The sequence below is a fragment of the Ammodytes marinus genome (assembly GCF_949987685.1).
Source record: "Ammodytes marinus genome assembly, chromosome: 17".
NCBI lineage: Eukaryota > Metazoa > Chordata > Actinopteri > Uranoscopiformes > Ammodytidae > Ammodytes > Ammodytes marinus.
The window spans coordinates 6848305-6864490 of record NC_137221.1 but is presented as its reverse complement, the minus strand read 5'-3'; the positions used below and the strand labels follow the sequence as shown (position 1 = coordinate 6864490).

Sequence of the window (16186 nt, the reverse complement as noted above, 5' to 3'; positions counted from 1 at the left end):
TGCGCACATAGACGCATAGCTGGTTAACTAGTTCAACCAGTCAGCTCTTGTTCGTTTCATTTAATAGGACACTCCTTGTCAAAACGCGTCTGCTTCATCCTTTGTACCTGTAGTGTCTCATTTCAAACACATCAGAAATTAACTTTATGAGTATCAAAGCCCTTGTAAACACAAATCCACAAAATCCTTCTATGCAATTTTCGGGAGTAAGTTGCATGATAGTACTTATCTGAAAACAGTTAGGCATGTGTATCAGTCCAAATTAAAGATATTATCATTTAAGTTTGATAAACTTTACAGAAATTGGGTTTAGATGAGCTGGACTATGCTCTGGTTCTTATGACACAATAAGTATTGAAGTTCTCTGCCTGAACATTCTATAAAAACAATGATTAACTGATGAGTAATCAAAGTGTGTTTACCCTACTGTACTGACCAATCGGAATTGAAATGCAATCATTACTGTATTGTAATGAAACACAAAAACAAACATAGTTATTTGGCAATGTTTATGGTTTTTATTATTTTGGTTTCAACTTTAATCATGATCATAGTTTCTCCTACAAGGCACGAGCCTTCCTTTCCTGCGGAAACTTTTCCGATGGGTTTTAATCAGCATAAGCCAGTCCTTGAGTAGATAGCTCTGCCTCAGAGAAGACGGCGCTGGGTGGAGGGGGAAATGAGGGGATGGGGCGGCCCGATGCTGCTGGCAAGTGACTGTTTGTGGGACCTCCTGCATGAGAATTCATTTCTTGGCCTTCTCGACCTTCTGTGCGGACTTGGTGACCTTTCCACTGGAGGGAAGCTTCTTATCCACGGACTTGATGACGCCGACGGCAACGGTCTGCCTCATGTCGCGCACGGCAAAGCGACCTGAGAACAGAATAGAGGAGGTTTAAAAGATGCTTCTGACGGTCTTTTCTGTGTTTAAGGTGCAAATGATAAACTTTTTTTTTTTTACATAAAGATAAATACTTTTAAGTAAGTTACTGAGAACATAAAATACTACAAAAAAAAATTCTACAGTATAGAGTATTATGGTGTCCTAAACTTTTATTATGTATCAAAATAAAACAATATTATCAAGATGCTAGACTATAAGATTAGTGACAATCAATAAATATGACTGGTCATCTGTTCTTGCACTAGGAAATGAGCTATTCCTAAATTAACATGTTTAAAGGATGCTTTTGACATCAATCTTTTCTGTGAATGAGGCAGTGAATATACGGTATACATTATTATACCTAAAGATAAAGATCAATACCCTTTAAATAACTAACTGAGCCCATAAAATACCAGTAGTCAAACAGTTAAAATAGTTTTATATAGTAGATAACAAGGGGAGAAATCACCAGGTGCTCACAGTTACTGATTAATCCAGTTGAATGCAACGTGCTCTTGATATTAGAAAGTCAATAAAAAAAGGGAAGCACTGAGGCTTACTTCAAGCACACTCGCACTGGCCCAAGGATAGTTTAAAAGACTTTAGTAGTTAGGGCATATCAGGTTAAAAATAGACCAAAAGCCGACCAGGTTCGACCCACACTGGGTCCTCTTCACAGCTTGATTAAGTTTGATTTATTGGCAATAAAATATCACACTTCCATGATGAGATTTACCCTTTCTACTGAAACTAATTTAATAACTTACATTATGGGCAAAAAGTTGTTATGTTATTGGTTCCGAAATGTTTTACGTTATTGACAAGATACTACATTATACAACATTACACTTCTAGAAAAAAAATTGCTGAAAAAAAAACTTAAACACAAAGTAAGGTAGTCTCAAACCTAATCATTCATCCATTCTTTACATACAAATAAGTGCATCATTTAAATAAACCTTTTTCAACAGCAGACATAGCAATCGGCTTGTCACTCGACTCACCCAGTGGGGGATAGGCGGAGAAGCTCTCCACACACATGGGTTTTCCGGGGATCATGGTGATGATGGCGGCGTCTCCGGACTTGAGGGCCTTGGGGTTGTCCTCAATCTTCTTGCCGGAACGTCGGTCGATCTTCTCCTTGAGCTCGCTGAACTTACAGGCGATGTGAGCGGTGTGGCAATCCAGCACGGGCGCGTAACCCTGGGAGATCTGCCCGGGGTGGTTCAGGATGATGACCTATGAGAGAGAGAGAATACTGTTTACTGTCCGAATATTTGGGCAAATTGTATTTTGATGCTTCTTTGGCCACGTTATTGAAATATTGAATTGAGAGAGAGAGAGACAGATGGAGGTTGAAAGAGCAACATCCAAGATCTAAGTTGCCTTGTTAATTCACTGAGCTGTACAATTCGGTTTGGTATGGAACGACAATGCTAGATCTAGCTTGTTTGGTTTCGACTGCCAAACGTACCGTTACTTGGTAGGCCGGGTTTGTGCCAGACGGGGATAGATAGCAAAGTCCAGCCAGCCAATTTATTCAATGAAGAGGAAACAATGCCACAAAGTAAACAAAGAGCTGTGTGCCGTAATTTTTCTCCAAACACAAGGCTCCCCACTCATTCCAAGGTTATTACTCGACGGTTTATCTTCGCAAATATTGTTTAGGCTATTGAGCACACAGTATTATTGCATGATTGAATTTCAAAAAGGTTTCAATAAAACCACAAGGTCCAGTATGTTGTGTAGCTTTGTGTCTACTGCATGTAGAATTGTTGCGGTTACAAATGAATATGAATGTGTTTTATGCAACAAAAAAATTAAGAAAGCCCTAAAAGCACCCAAGACAAGTTCCTTATTACTCATTCCGTCTTTTTATCTTTATTTCCTTTTAAACATACCTGGGCGGCGAAGCTGCCAGCGGCCATGGGCGGGTCGTTCTTGCTGTCACCAGCGACGTTGCCACGGCGAATTTCCTTGACGGAGACGTTCTTGATGTTGAAACCAACGTTGTCTCCGGGCAGAGCTTCAGTCAGAGACTCGTGATGCATCTCAACGGACTTAACCTCAGTGGTCAAGTTAGGGGGAGCGAAGGTAACGACCATACCGGGCTTCAGAACGCCAGTCTCAACACGGCCCACGGGTACTGTTCCAATACCTGAAAGGGAAATGGGAGGCAATGAGTTAAAAGGACGTTCTTTGGTTAAATTCAAGATAAAAGATCTTGTAAAGCATGAACTGTAATTTTTCTTAAAATCTTTATTTTATGAAGAATTATTGAAGCTGTAAGATACAGGGCACTGCACACTACACATGTTGCCAGTGTTTCTCTGCAGCCATCTGTAGAATTTGATCATTTGTGTTTTCCAAGTGTGAATCATAGTTTTAAAACATTTCAGGTGTAGGTACAGCAGACAGTGGTTCAAATACACCAAATCTCTATTCAAATTAAACTGCAAAATATAGCAACAAAGCAAGGATTCAAGATATAGTAGGGGAGAGTGGACTGAGTTGTGCCAGTGGGGAAGTTGTACCACCCCTTGTTTCTAGAAAACCGTGGAAGAAATTGGAAATGTGACCACATATTTAAGAAGAGCCATCCATTTGACTCATCCTGTAAAGAAGGGAGACACAAGGAATACGATATAAGCACATTTAAGCTAAAAAACTGTGTTTTGCCTTTCAAAGTAAAATTTCCATGGTCAAGGTTTTTTGATTATTGTGTCTGAAAAATTATAGACAAGTTTGAAAACATTTGACACATGTTTTAGTGCTTTAGTATGCTACACTTTGAGTCTATACAGTTAGCACGATGTCAGCCCTAAACTGCTGCATCATGCTAATTATCCAAAATTCTGGGGTTGGGATGATTTGTGCCAAAGGGCCTAGGTGAGTTATAAGTAAGTAAGTAAGTAAAATATAATTATAAAAGCACATTTATAACAGTTTGCACCGTCCAAAGTGCTGTACATAGTGCATTCAGTAGGTTAACAATGAAAGTAAAATAACACAAACAAAAATAAAAGACATAAAGCCCATACATCCACATAAACAAAGATAGTAGTGCAGAGGTAAGATAGTTAATGGGGAGGAAAAGCCAGGGTGTACATATGGTTTTTGAGCCTTGATTTAAAGGCAGAAATGGAGGGGGAAACACATTTGTCAGGTGGCAGTTGGTTCCACAAGCATAGAGCAACTAGTACATTTCTGAGAGTTGTGCCAGTGGCATAGCTGTATACGCTGGTCACCAAAAAGAAAGTGATCATCTACAGTAGCTCAGAAGAGACTGACATCTACATTCCACTTAACGACACCACTGACAAGAGTTCAGATGGCCAGAAAGATGATGATGGTGATCATTGTGAGCTTTGCAGGTAAAACCACCTAGATCTGCTAGGCCTTGTTTAAGAAAAATGACCTTCAATCTTTGTAAAATATTTACTTTAAATAAACCTTAAATAAGTAATTGTCTTATGGATTTGTCTTGCATTACAGTTTATGAGATATATATCAATGGCACAATTTACCCCATGGTATTCTTTCCAAAGGCCCAACTTACACCACACCGGGCAAGTAGTGCCACAAGACAACTTTTTTTCCGAAAGCTATATTTCTTAAACTGTTTATTCCAGATCCAAGTTTTTATTGCCAGGGATGCACAACATTGTGAAATATATGTACATATTTGAGACACTTTAAATTCACTTTGAGTAAAATGTGGCACATCTCACCCCACTCTCCCCTATATATATATATATTTGAAAAAAAATACAATTTCTAAACAAACCTCCACTCTAAATACATTAGGCCTGTCTCATCTATTCTTTCATCAGCTGACATGTACGTTAGGCCAACTGCCAATGATGTTTATATATATATGTATTGTCAACATACATAGTTTTAAATGCGGATAGTATTGTTTTAGTACTTTGGAGACACAAAATGGCATAACACTTAAATGCTTCAGTGTACACATAAAGTTCCCAGTACTCTCAGTTCCACTTCAGTGATTTGCCCGTCAGGTTGACTTTAAGAAGCCGGATTTGGAAACAGTCCCAGAATTTGACATCACCCTCTGAATCTACGATATGACGCATCTATAAAGAGTCTCCGATTTCACTACGAACTGTTGTTACTTTTGGTGCAGCTTTCAGGATCACAGGTGAGCAACTCCACGTTTTGTTTTGTTTCATTTCAGATATTTTATGACTTTTGGTCCAGATTTAGCTAAATGAGTATGAACTTGTAAGTAAAAGGGATGTTTGGCACCAATTGTTTTCATTTGATAGGTATATTAAATAATGTTTAGACCTTCAAGAGACCTTCAGGCAGTTTTCATCCGTCTGTTCAAGTAATGGCTTCTTGTCATTCCGCTGTAGGTATCTTTTGTTGTCCATAAATGAACATAAATAATCCTTAAAGCCAAATTCAGACATTACAAGACAGTTAAGGCCTCAAAGCATCGCAGCTTTGGTGCAGGACTAGGAGCAGCAGCAACACTACGAGATCTGCAGTGAGCTGGAAAGTAAAACACGACGGAGGAGGGGCCCTTCCTGTTCTGTTATAAGCTGCATCAGCGACTTTTTTATAGCTTAATTTGATCCTTGGGGCCTTAATTTATCACCCTGCATTTGACAGTAAGACTAGTAGAAATTTGTAATTAATTGAATTCATTAAATATAGAACTATAATGCTTATTAATGTCTGACATGTCTCACATACAGTGTAAACGTTTTAAGACTTAGATTTAATTTAGTATTTTCTTGCGTTCTACATGCACATACTACTTAAAGCATTTGGCTTTATATTCATAAAAAAAAAGAGGGAGTGCGAGTTGGCTTATTGTGGTTCAAGTTGTTTTGTCCTCACACTGAGAGGAAAACAATTAATTTTCAAAAACGGATCTGACATGAAGATTCTGCAAAATACAAAATACAATTTAATTGGTTATGACGATGCTCTTAATCATGCCGAAAAGCGGCTGCACTCAATACCTCTGTGCTTGTTTGAACTTGCACTTTTATGATAAACTGACTTTTGCTGGAAGTTATAAGGAAATGATTTCCATTGTGATATTACATAAAAGTTATTTTAGCATTATATTATTAGGGCATCTGGGTATTTAAGACATATTTCTGGCATACTTAAAAGAATGGAATTATGGGTATTGGAACACAGGGAATATTTTGGCTTGTGGTGTTAAGAGGTGACATGAGCCCTTCAGTCCTTACCGCCGATTTTGTAGACGTCCTGGAGGGGCAGACGCAGGGCCTTGTCTGTGGGGCGGGACGGGGCCAGGATGGAGTCCAGAGCCTCCAGGAGGGTAACGCCTGATGCACTGCCCTCCTTACGCTCAACCTTCCATCCCTTGAACCAGCTCATCTAAAGTGGAACGAGACAGGGAAAGAAATGGGATATGAGAAAGAAAAATTATTAGTTCAGTAGGATTACTTGACGTGATAATCGAAGACTGTGTGATTTAGGGAAACTGAGATATCATAAAATAATGTATTGGCTGTTACAGATATGAGATGGACTAAGACTTAAACAACGACCACTACAGTTGAGGAGAGCCTCACCTTGGCACTGGCCTCCAGCATGTTGTCTCCGTGCCAACCGGAGATGGGGACGAAGGCCACGGTGGCGGGGTTGTAGCCGATCTTCTTGATGTAAGTGCTCACTTCCTTGGTGATCTCCTCATAACGCTTCTGGCTGTAAGGGGGCTCGGTGGAGTCCATCTTGTTGACTCCAACAATGAGCTGCTTCACTCCCAGAGTGTAGGCGAGCAGGGCGTGCTCACGGGTCTGGCCGTTCTTGGAGATACCAGCCTCGAACTCACCAACACCGGCAGCGACAACCAGCACAGCGCAGTCAGCCTGAATGGGGAAGATTTCATAGAGAAAATTAATTTTGTATTATATTAATCTAAAAACAGATTTGAAGAGAAGAGAACAGAATCAGAGTAAAACGGCTTTACCTGAGAGGTTCCAGTGATCATGTTCTTGATGAAATCCCTGTGTCCGGGGGCATCAATGATGGTCACATAGTACTTTGCGGTCTCAAACTTCCACAGAGCAATGTCGATGGTGATACCACGCTCACGCTCGGCCTTCAGTTTGTCCAGCACCCAGGCGTACTTGAAGGAGCCCTTGCCCATCTGTCGTGGTTAAGACAAAACAAATTTAAATTAAATCCTGCCTCTTCCGTGTGGAAAAACAACAAACTTCCTCTTTAAGGTATCCATCTGAAAATGATTTTCTAGACAGAACTGAGAATTTAAGTTTCAATGAATTACAATGAGATTTAGGAAATATAACTGTTACTATCCCGTCCTCTTATTATCCAGTTTCTAAATATGTGCTCACAGTAAATACTACAAAGACAGTTGCATCCATTTGCATGGAGTATTGCACAGCTCAGTGTAACTATAAACATCTCAGTTAATCCTTTAGGCTGACTGTACCATATCAATATTTATATTTTAGATACCTTAGTTTGGGACCAATAAACATGTTATAGTATTTTCTATTGAACAAAATATGACAAATTACTTAATGCATTAGTGTTCAATTATTATATTTTATCTAAATAAAATGTTATGCTGTTCATTTTCATCAGATCTGGCACTTTGGGCTGCATATTTGGATAACATTTGCTATACAAATAAAAGTAGGCCGTTATTATTATTATTAGGGAACTCTTGAAGTTATGGAAGTAATTGATTCACATGTTTGTGGATGGTTTCCACCTTTGTACTTGCTGTTCTAACCACTGACATATCGGATTTAATTTTTAGTTTTATTTGTTGGCTATTTAAAAATATAAAGATTTCAAGAGGGATATGGGCCTGTATCAGTCAGTGTTAAGGACACAGTAGCCTACACATCTTCAACAGTAGGTGGCAGTTCTGGTTCTGACCGAGCAATATCACCACACCCGATGAAACTACTGTCTGCTGCCTTCATGTGTTTGTATGCTGTAGTGAAGTGCGTTCAATGAAATCTCTAACATAGCCATCTTTTTGTAAACAAACCTCAGCGGCTTCCTTCTCGAACTTCTCGATGGTTCTCTTGTCGATTCCACCGCACTTGTAGATCAAGTGACCGGTGGTGGTGGACTTGCCGGAGTCGACATGGCCAATAACCACGATGTTGATGTGGATCTTTTCCTTTCCCATTTTGGTTTACTGCTTATAAACATGATGAAAATGGTCATGATTTATATCTTGAAATAAAAAATAGTTTGATTTCGACGCGAGCTCAGTTGAACCACCGATGATGTCATAATGACTCAGTTGCCAGCTAACCTGCGCAACCTGCTGGCTGTTGAAATACAAAATAACTTTATAAACATGACAATTTAGGGGGCTTAAAATGTATTAGTCGAAATGTCGTGAAATCTTAATGACAGTAATTGAACGAAACATCAGCTGATAACCACGTTACTATGAGCGTCTCCTCGTTTATTTCAAATGTGTCACATTTATATACTATCTATGGTCACAACTGCCGCATAAGCAGCAGTTTGCTAACGTTCGCCCGCGGACCGTTCATTTTAAAACCACACAGCTGTTGTAACGGTCGCACATCTTATGTCGTATTACCGAATTCAGATGGATTTTTTAGTTAATAAATATGACTTATTGGAAACTTTACGATCTTTCCTTATAATCATTCTGTGCTCGTGCCCGCCACCAGAAAGGCGACACCGGTGAGTCACGCGCCATGTGCTCGACACCGGCTACTGTCTCCTATCCTCCATGTTGCTGCCCCGCCGCCATGTTACCAACGGACACAGGCACGCGCATATTGACGCTGCGCTGCACAGACAGCATAGGGATGGAAGGACGCGCGTTCACGAGGGTAGAAAATAACTACCATGACTGGCAGAAAGAAAAATCTAGCAATTCATTTTACACTGCAAGCTCTGCTTAAGCTTCACAACAATGACCTTTTTTTCTCCCATTGAAACCTACAGCCTGTTACACGCCCTATTATAGACAAAACTGAATACATCACATGCAATACAAAGGCAGGGACAGGGAATTCAAGGTGAGCACATGCATGTTCACTGTTTAGCTTTTTCAAAACCCTTTTTCAAATTACAGCCATGAGAAATCTGATTTTATAGTCTGGATTCCAACAGCGGTGTTCTGTCTCATCCAAATTATAACAGATTCCCAAATTCCCTGCCCCAAATACCATCTCAGCTGTGTTGTATAACATGCATCTTATTTTAGCTCGAAGCGATGATATTGAATAAGGACATTTCACCAACCTGTGCCCAGCGACTAACAAGACAAAGACGTCCCCTGATTTAGAGCGGAAGGTAAAAAAGGACAGTGTGATATCCGAGCAGAGTTTTTATACTGAACCAGAGGAGAGGGAGGGCTGTGCATGCTCTTGCTGCTGTCAGACTCGAGTAAGGGGCGCTATTGGCTGGGTTGGCATAACTCCTATCGAAATGATTGGACGTCAAGTGTATCACTGGACACAGATAGCAAGATCAAAAACAGCTGCAGCGCAGTCAGTCCCCTGAGACAGCCAAAACCTACCAACTCAAACAGTGAAGGATAAAAACAAGCCAATTTCAATTTTTTCAAAGACATTTATTTTATTATTAGTTACCAGCAGCTTTCTTTCCAATTAAATTTGTGGCATTTAACATCAAGTTATGGTTTTAAACCATTTCCAACTTAAAACTTAACTGAGAAGAAGCAGTGTCATGGGATTCAGGTAAGTGACAATGCCACAGTGTTTTTTCCTGCGGAAACTTTTGCGATGGGTTTTAATCAGCATAAGCCAGTCCTTTAGTAGAGAACATTGCCTCATTGAAGATGATTCAGGGTGGGGGCAAGATAGTTGGGGAGGTGTAGCCCGCTGCTGCCGGCACACATCTTGTTGCTGGATGTCCTGCACGACCATTCATTTCTTCTTGATGGCCTTCTCTGCAGCCTTGGTGGTCTTTCCGGATACATCCTTGGTCTCAACAGACTTGATGACACCGACAGCCACCGTCTGCCTCATGTCACGCACAGCAAAGCGACCTGAGAGTAGAAGAGGAGTGAGTTAGTAAATGCATGTGTTCACCGTACCACAATATTAAGCGTGTGAAAAGTATAAGTGCAGACTTCCAGGTTCATAACATACCGAGGGGAGGGTAGGCGGAGAAGGGCTCCACAACCATGGGCTTCTGTGGGATCAGGTTGACGATGGCGGCATCTCCAGACTTGACGAATTTGGGCGCATCCTCAATCTTCTTGCCGGAACGACGATCGATCTTCTCGATGAGCTCCCTGAACTTGCAGGCGATGTGAGCTGTGTGGCAATCCAGCACGGGCGCATATCCAGCGCAGATCTGGCCGGGGTGGTTCAGGATGATGACCTGTGGACAAAGTATCAATTAGAATCTACCAATGGCATCTTCACACCAAACAGTAAGCCTTTTTCCAAATCACAAAACATACCTGGGCGTTGAAGTTGTCAGCTCCCTTGGGTGGGTCGTTCTTGCTGTCGCCAGCAACGTATCCACGACGGATTTCCTTGACGGAGACGTTCTTGATGTTGAAACCGACGTTGTCACCGGGCACGGCCTCGGGCAGAGACTCGTGGTGCATCTCAACGGACTTCACCTCAGTGGTCAGGCCGACGGGAGCGAAGGTGACGAGGGTACCGGGCTTGATAATGCCAGTCTCCACACGACCGACGGGTACTGTTCCAATGCCTGGAGGAAAAACATTATTAAATCGATTGTAGTTCAAGGAACTGCTGGATAACTTCTAATTAAAAACAAACTATTAATAAAACATAAATAATGTCTCATGTCTTACCGCCGATTTTGTAGACGTCCTGGAGGGGCAGACGAAGGGCCTTGTCTGTGGGACGGGATGGGGGAAGGATGGCATCGAGAGCCTCCAGCAGAGTGGTTCCACTGGCATTGCCCTCCTTGCGCTCAACCTTCCATCCCTTGAACCAGCCCATCTTCTCACTGGCCTCCAGCATGTTGTCTCCGTGCCATCCGGAGATGGGGACGAAGGCCACGTTGAGGGGGTTGTAGCCGATCTTCTTGATGTAAGTGCTCACTTCCTTCTGGATCTCCTCGAAACGGGCCTGGCTGTAAGGGGGCTCGGTGGAGTCCATCTTGTTGACTCCAACAATGAGCTGCTTCACTCCGAGGGTGAAGGCGAGCAGGGCGTGCTCACGGGTCTGGCCGTTCTTGGAGATGCCAGCCTCGAACTCACCAACACCGGCAGCGACAATCAGCACGGCGCAGTCAGCCTGTGAATAAGGGAAAACGAGTTACATGCAGTTCAGTTTAATAGTCTAAAAACAAAATGTGTGGTATAAACATGGTATTTACCTGAGAGGTTCCAGTGATCATGTTCTTGATGAAATCCCTGTGTCCGGGGGCATCAATGATGGTCACGTAGTACCTGGCGGTCTCAAACTTCCACAGAGCAATGTCGATGGTGATACCACGCTCACGCTCGGCCTTCAGTTTGTCCAGCACCCAGGCGTACTTGAAGGAGCCCTTGCCCATCTGTGGAGGAATAAATTAAGTTTAGATTTTCTGCATTTAGAAATACAGCAAGGCCTTTTTAAAATAAAATATCTCCTAAAGAAAGCACACGCATACTGTCAAATTGGTATTCAAAAATAAGTTCTTAAATTCCTTGTATATTAAGGGATTTATCATTTTCAAATTATACTATTGCCAATTAGTCACACATACAGAATTGTATGTGTGTCATGTCTGAGGGGCATAAAATACACCTAAATTTAACAAAGCAAATTGCATTTCAAATAACACAAGTAGAAATTGACAACAATTTGTGAAAACTTGGCAATTATCTAGGTGAAGTGGCTGTACAATGGGCAGGAGTGATCGGGATACAACTTTAGCAAAATGATTTTTAAGGGGATTTACTGAAACAATGTTATCATAACCATTTTTTTGTTTTATAAAAAAACACAACAGTAGAGCATTGTGAAATACATATTCTGTCCCTATACAACAGCCAGAGGCCTCAGAATTTAGTGCAGTGTCACTTTCAGCGCTGCTTGTGCTAAGCCCCACCCCCGCGTGCGCGCTCCCGGCTGCTACACCCTCATGCCGGTCAGCAGTGCTCAGAAGGGACACGCTGACGCCGCCATCTTGATTCTATCAAAAAGATAAAGACAGAAACATAACAGCTCACCTCAGCGGCTTCCTTCTCGAACTTCTCGATGGTTCTCTTGTCGATTCCACCGCACTTGTAGATCAAGTGACCGGTGGAGGTGGACTTGCCGGAGTCGACATGGCCAATGACCACGATGTTGATGTGGACCTTTTCCTTTCCCATTGTTGTAGTTTCTGTAAAGGAAAAAATATGAAATCCCGTTAGTTTTTACTCTGAAGCGAAACGTTAAATCACAAACTATCGAGAACGAGTGACGTAATTTAACCCTTCTAATCATGGTGGTTAGGCGTCGGTTGAGCAGTTCTCAGACGGTAGTTCGTTTTTAAATGAAAAGCTTACATTTCGGGGGGAAATAAGGTCGCCAACCAATATATAATTAATGTATATATATATTTTTTTCAATAGTTTTATTTAAAAAATAACGGTAAAGTGGAGGAAGGGGGGGGGGGGGTTGAGCTTCGCTACTAGGCCTCACTCGGCCACAGGCCAGTCGAGACACGTGTTACTCCGGGGGCCACGTCGTGTAAAGTTTCAAAGATTGCGGTATATCCCAGGGCTATTTCGTCCGGACTCTGGCACCTGTCGCTGGGTTGACGAACAGTTGTCTCCCCCTCGGAGGAGGAGGAGAAAAAAAATGCCATTCCAGCATCCTCGGGAGCTCGGCTTTCGCAGTCCCCTCTTTGTTCCCCCTCGCCAAGTCCTTTCCTCCATTAACATTCTACTGTTTAAATACAGTTCAATATTAAAAAAGTACAACTATCTTATAAAACAGGAGCCGCCGTTAACCAAGTGAGCAAAATATACGCGATAGCTAACCTTCACTTTAAAATGGCACATTTCCAGAACCAAAAAAAATCCACAGGTTTTTGGTCAGTTATATAACGGTAAAACTGGCAACGTTCTGGATTACAACTCGGAACTAACTTAACGATATCAGCACCAAGAGCATTTAACATCATAAGCATCTCGCTTGACATTGTGAATCAAAGCTGAACTTACCGGTGTTTCTGGGTTATTCACGGCCACAGACGCTGCCCCTCGCCAGGTAACAGAAAGAGGGAGACGCGGGTGGACTGGGAGTTTTTATACCGAATGGGAGGCGGCCTGACATCCCGTCGCCCTCCCCGGTGCAGACCCCGCAAATCAAACACATTCCTGCAAAAAAACGTCAGCACGAAACCGGATGCCCGCCTGAAACATGTATGTTGCCCATATTGCTTGAACATAGCTTGAGCTTTTTAGCTACATTTTCGCTCATTCCTGAACCAAATGAACCCAATGACACAGCCGCTATTGTGACAATGATAATGATGCAGAACACAAAAGGAGTGTAAAGCACACAATTGATTGTGTCGCTAAAAAGTTTTTTGACTACTCGTGTGTCACATTTTAGCTACTGACAAGCTATAATGCTAACAATAACAAATCATGTTAGGCAGAGAAAAAAGTTAGAATCAATTAAAAAGAAAATATAAGAAGAGTAGCCTATTGAGATTTAGCAAAACACAGTTAATATTATAGTTCATGCAAATGGGACCAACTATTTCTTCATGTCACTAGGCCTATATAGGAAGAGTGAATCAGAGTGTGTTTATTCATCAATCATGTGATGTTTGGGAGAGGCATCACTGTGCAAACATATAGAAACAGACTATTATTTGCGAATAGGTATGTAGGCTACATTTCCAACGTAAATATAGGCAACAAAAACTGAAATAAAATAGCTATTTCTGTTATATCATTCACCTTTCACCTAACAAGTAGCCCATACCCCCCACGAGCCCTCTGGTAATAGTCTCTTGACAAGATTATCTAAATCCGAAAGCCGACATTTGCATTCAAACAGAGCCCTCGCCCTTAAAACTCATGCTGTTTCAAAGACACTTTATCCCTCAGTCGTTTACATTCTCATCAGACTAGTATACAAGTGTTCAATTAAATTAAAAGTCTTGTTCTCAGGGTGACTTTAAACGTTCACATTTGTGTCTTTAATCTTCTTATTTATCTGCAAGTCCCGGTTCACATCTACACATAAAGCTGCCCATTGCCTCAGAATGGGAATTGTTGATTGTACTGATTAAAAAAAAAACAATTTACATAATAAAGTTTGTAAAAAAGTTTTACAGTTAAGGGAAAAGTCCTGTGTAGACTCTGGGATGCTACTTGGAGGTTAGGAGGTCGGATCATGAATCTTTCTCTCATCATTATGGCATTAAGCCCAGTGATAGAGGCAGCTGGCATCCCTTTGCCCCCCCCCCCCACATACACACACACATACTGACACACTGACACTCACACAGACACAAATATTCACACACACACACACACACACACACATACATATACACTGACACAGGCACATACAGACACACACACAAACTTTAAAACTTGTTCAGTTTGTCCCCCTCCAGTTCAGGTAACAGCCACTTGGACTTGGCAGCTGCTGCTTTCACTCAGCATAGCGGCCACGAGAGGGGGAAGCAAAGCATAGCAGGACAGAGCAGAACGGAGCGGGACAGACGGAGCACAGGGCTGAGAGTTGGAGAGTTGGGACAGGAGGCAGCCCGAGGGGAGGTATGGTGGAGAGCAGGGAAGCTACAACGCCCCAGGGCCATTCAGAAAGCCAGACAGAAAGTGTCCACTTCGCTAATCGACTCGTAAAAAGTCAGGTGAACTCTGCCGGAGGGGTAGCATTCTCTGCTGGAGTTGTAGAGATAATTATGGTGCAAAACCCCCTCCCCTGTTAAAGGTTAAACTGGCGTGTGGATATAGCTATGATGGGCCTCTTTGTTTACATACCAGTTTACAGAGGCTAAGCTGTGTATTAACACCAGATTTTATTTTTCAGCGGGCACACACAGTAGGCTACGGACAAGTGGATCGTTAGAGGAAATATTCACTCATTTTGACAACAATAATCCATAATCACTTTTTCACATAGCACTGTTTTTTGCAGGCATGTAAACTGAGTTACTGCTCACTAAAGCGTCTGTGTTTAAACTGACATTATACAACCCGTCTGACTGGCCTTTCTGTAAACCTCCACACCTATGAGTCTCAACATACAGCAAGCATGAACCTTTAAAATGCCATACTTCCACACGTTGCCACTTGCCACAATGTTGAGCGACTGCCATTCATAACCGTAGGCTTAAAAAATGTGGTCTGAGCCAGTTTAAATTAGCACGAGTATGACACAGCACAGAGTCTGAACTGCCAATCTTTGATCCACCATAAACAGGCCTGACTCAGCCGTGTTCCTCAGGACCTTGTTTATAGTCTGTCTATTAAAATATAACACAATTTATCTGACCTTAATCAGGGAGTCTCTTCATTATACTTATAGTCACTTAATAGGCTAAGCCATGCAACATTGGTCACCATCAATACAAGATGCTGCTTCCAACAAACTCACAACTATGTTTAAAACATCTATTTTGTTACCATAGAGACGCACTACATTTTAAACCCCATGGCTTTGTGAGGGAGTGTTATCTAATAAATATTCTCAAAGGGATTAGCGACTCATAATTTTCACATCACTCCTTGTCACAAATAGAAATGTTCAGCTTTATTAAAACCTGACATAGTTAACTACTTTCTTAAGCAACATAAAATAAATGTCAGTATTATACCTGAAATATTGGACTAAAAAGACAGCTTTTATTTTAAATCTTGACCCATGTTTGAATGCATATGCACGAGAGCCAAATTTGACATATTGAATCTGAAGTTGTTCTTGCGACTTGGAAGTTAAACGTTAACACGACGACCCTAATATGACTTTAATACGAAATGTCAAGACAGTCCATCCAATAGTTGTTGAGGCATTTCACTCAAACTATGAATGTCGACCTCATGGTGGATCTAGAGGGAAAGTCATGGGATCACTGAAGTCAATGGCTGTGTTCGAAAAGCCATACTAATGTCCTAGTCATACTAATTTTGAGGTCAATTTGAGTATGTTGTGGTTGTGTATGAGTACTTACTTCCGGGTAGAGTTTGTGTATGGGTCGATGAGTACTCAACTGCCCCACAATGCATTGCGACTTTTCAAACAACAGAAGTTTTTTTTTAAAATTCTTTGTTGCTTCCGTATACTTAAATGTAAACGGACCTCG

The 16186-nt window shown here is 41.6% G+C and overlaps 2 protein-coding genes across 3 annotated transcripts; both read right to left on the bottom strand.

The window, feature by feature from the left end:
- Window positions 1-505: 505 nt before the first annotated feature.
- On the bottom strand, window positions 506-9335 carry LOC307263961 (elongation factor 1-alpha). Of its 2 annotated transcripts, none has more exons than XM_080045269.1 (8): window positions 9164-9335; window positions 7920-8075; window positions 6864-7043; window positions 6466-6762; window positions 6118-6268; window positions 2788-3044; window positions 1891-2125; window positions 506-873 (listed from the first exon to the last, which is right to left on the bottom strand). In XM_080045269.1, the coding sequence occupies exons 2-8, from the start codon at window positions 8061-8063 to the stop codon at window positions 746-748; spliced, it is 1392 nt and encodes a 463-aa protein (XP_079901395.1). In that variant the 5' UTR covers window positions 8064-8075; window positions 9164-9335; the 3' UTR covers window positions 506-745. The 2 variants fall into 2 exon arrangements, with proteins under 2 accessions (XP_079901395.1, XP_079901396.1); XM_080045270.1 differs by having other exon boundaries at window positions 7920-8072.
- A 138-nt stretch (window positions 9336-9473) lies between these two features.
- On the bottom strand, window positions 9474-13195 carry LOC307263963 (elongation factor 1-alpha). The gene is made up of 7 exons (XM_080045272.1): window positions 13065-13195; window positions 12084-12238; window positions 11246-11425; window positions 10716-11163; window positions 10353-10609; window positions 10036-10270; window positions 9474-9932 (listed from the first exon to the last, which is right to left on the bottom strand). Exons 2-7 carry the CDS (start codon window positions 12225-12227, stop codon window positions 9811-9813), a joined length of 1386 nt encoding a protein of 461 aa, XP_079901398.1. The 5' UTR covers window positions 12228-12238; window positions 13065-13195; the 3' UTR covers window positions 9474-9810.
- Window positions 13196-16186: the final 2991 nt, after the last annotated feature.

Coding starts and splice junctions, on each gene's coding strand:
- LOC307263961 (XM_080045269.1), bottom strand. CDS start 8,063: ATGGGAAAGGAAAAGATCCACATCAACATCGTGGTTATTGGCCATGTC. Junction 7,044..7,919: donor TCGAGAAGGAAGCCGCTGAG/GTTTGTTTACAA, acceptor TAACCACGACAG/ATGGGCAAGGGCTCCTTCAA. Junction 6,269..6,465: donor TGCTGGAGGCCAGTGCCAAG/GTGAGGCTCTCC, acceptor GTTCCACTTTAG/ATGAGCTGGTTCAAGGGATG.
- LOC307263963 (XM_080045272.1), bottom strand. CDS start 12,227: ATGGGAAAGGAAAAGGTCCACATCAACATCGTGGTCATTGGCCATGTC. Junction 11,426..12,083: donor TCGAGAAGGAAGCCGCTGAG/GTGAGCTGTTAT, acceptor ATTCCTCCACAG/ATGGGCAAGGGCTCCTTCAA. Junction 9,933..10,035: donor CTCCGCCTACCCTCCCCTCG/GTATGTTATGAA, acceptor TTCTACTCTCAG/GTCGCTTTGCTGTGCGTGAC.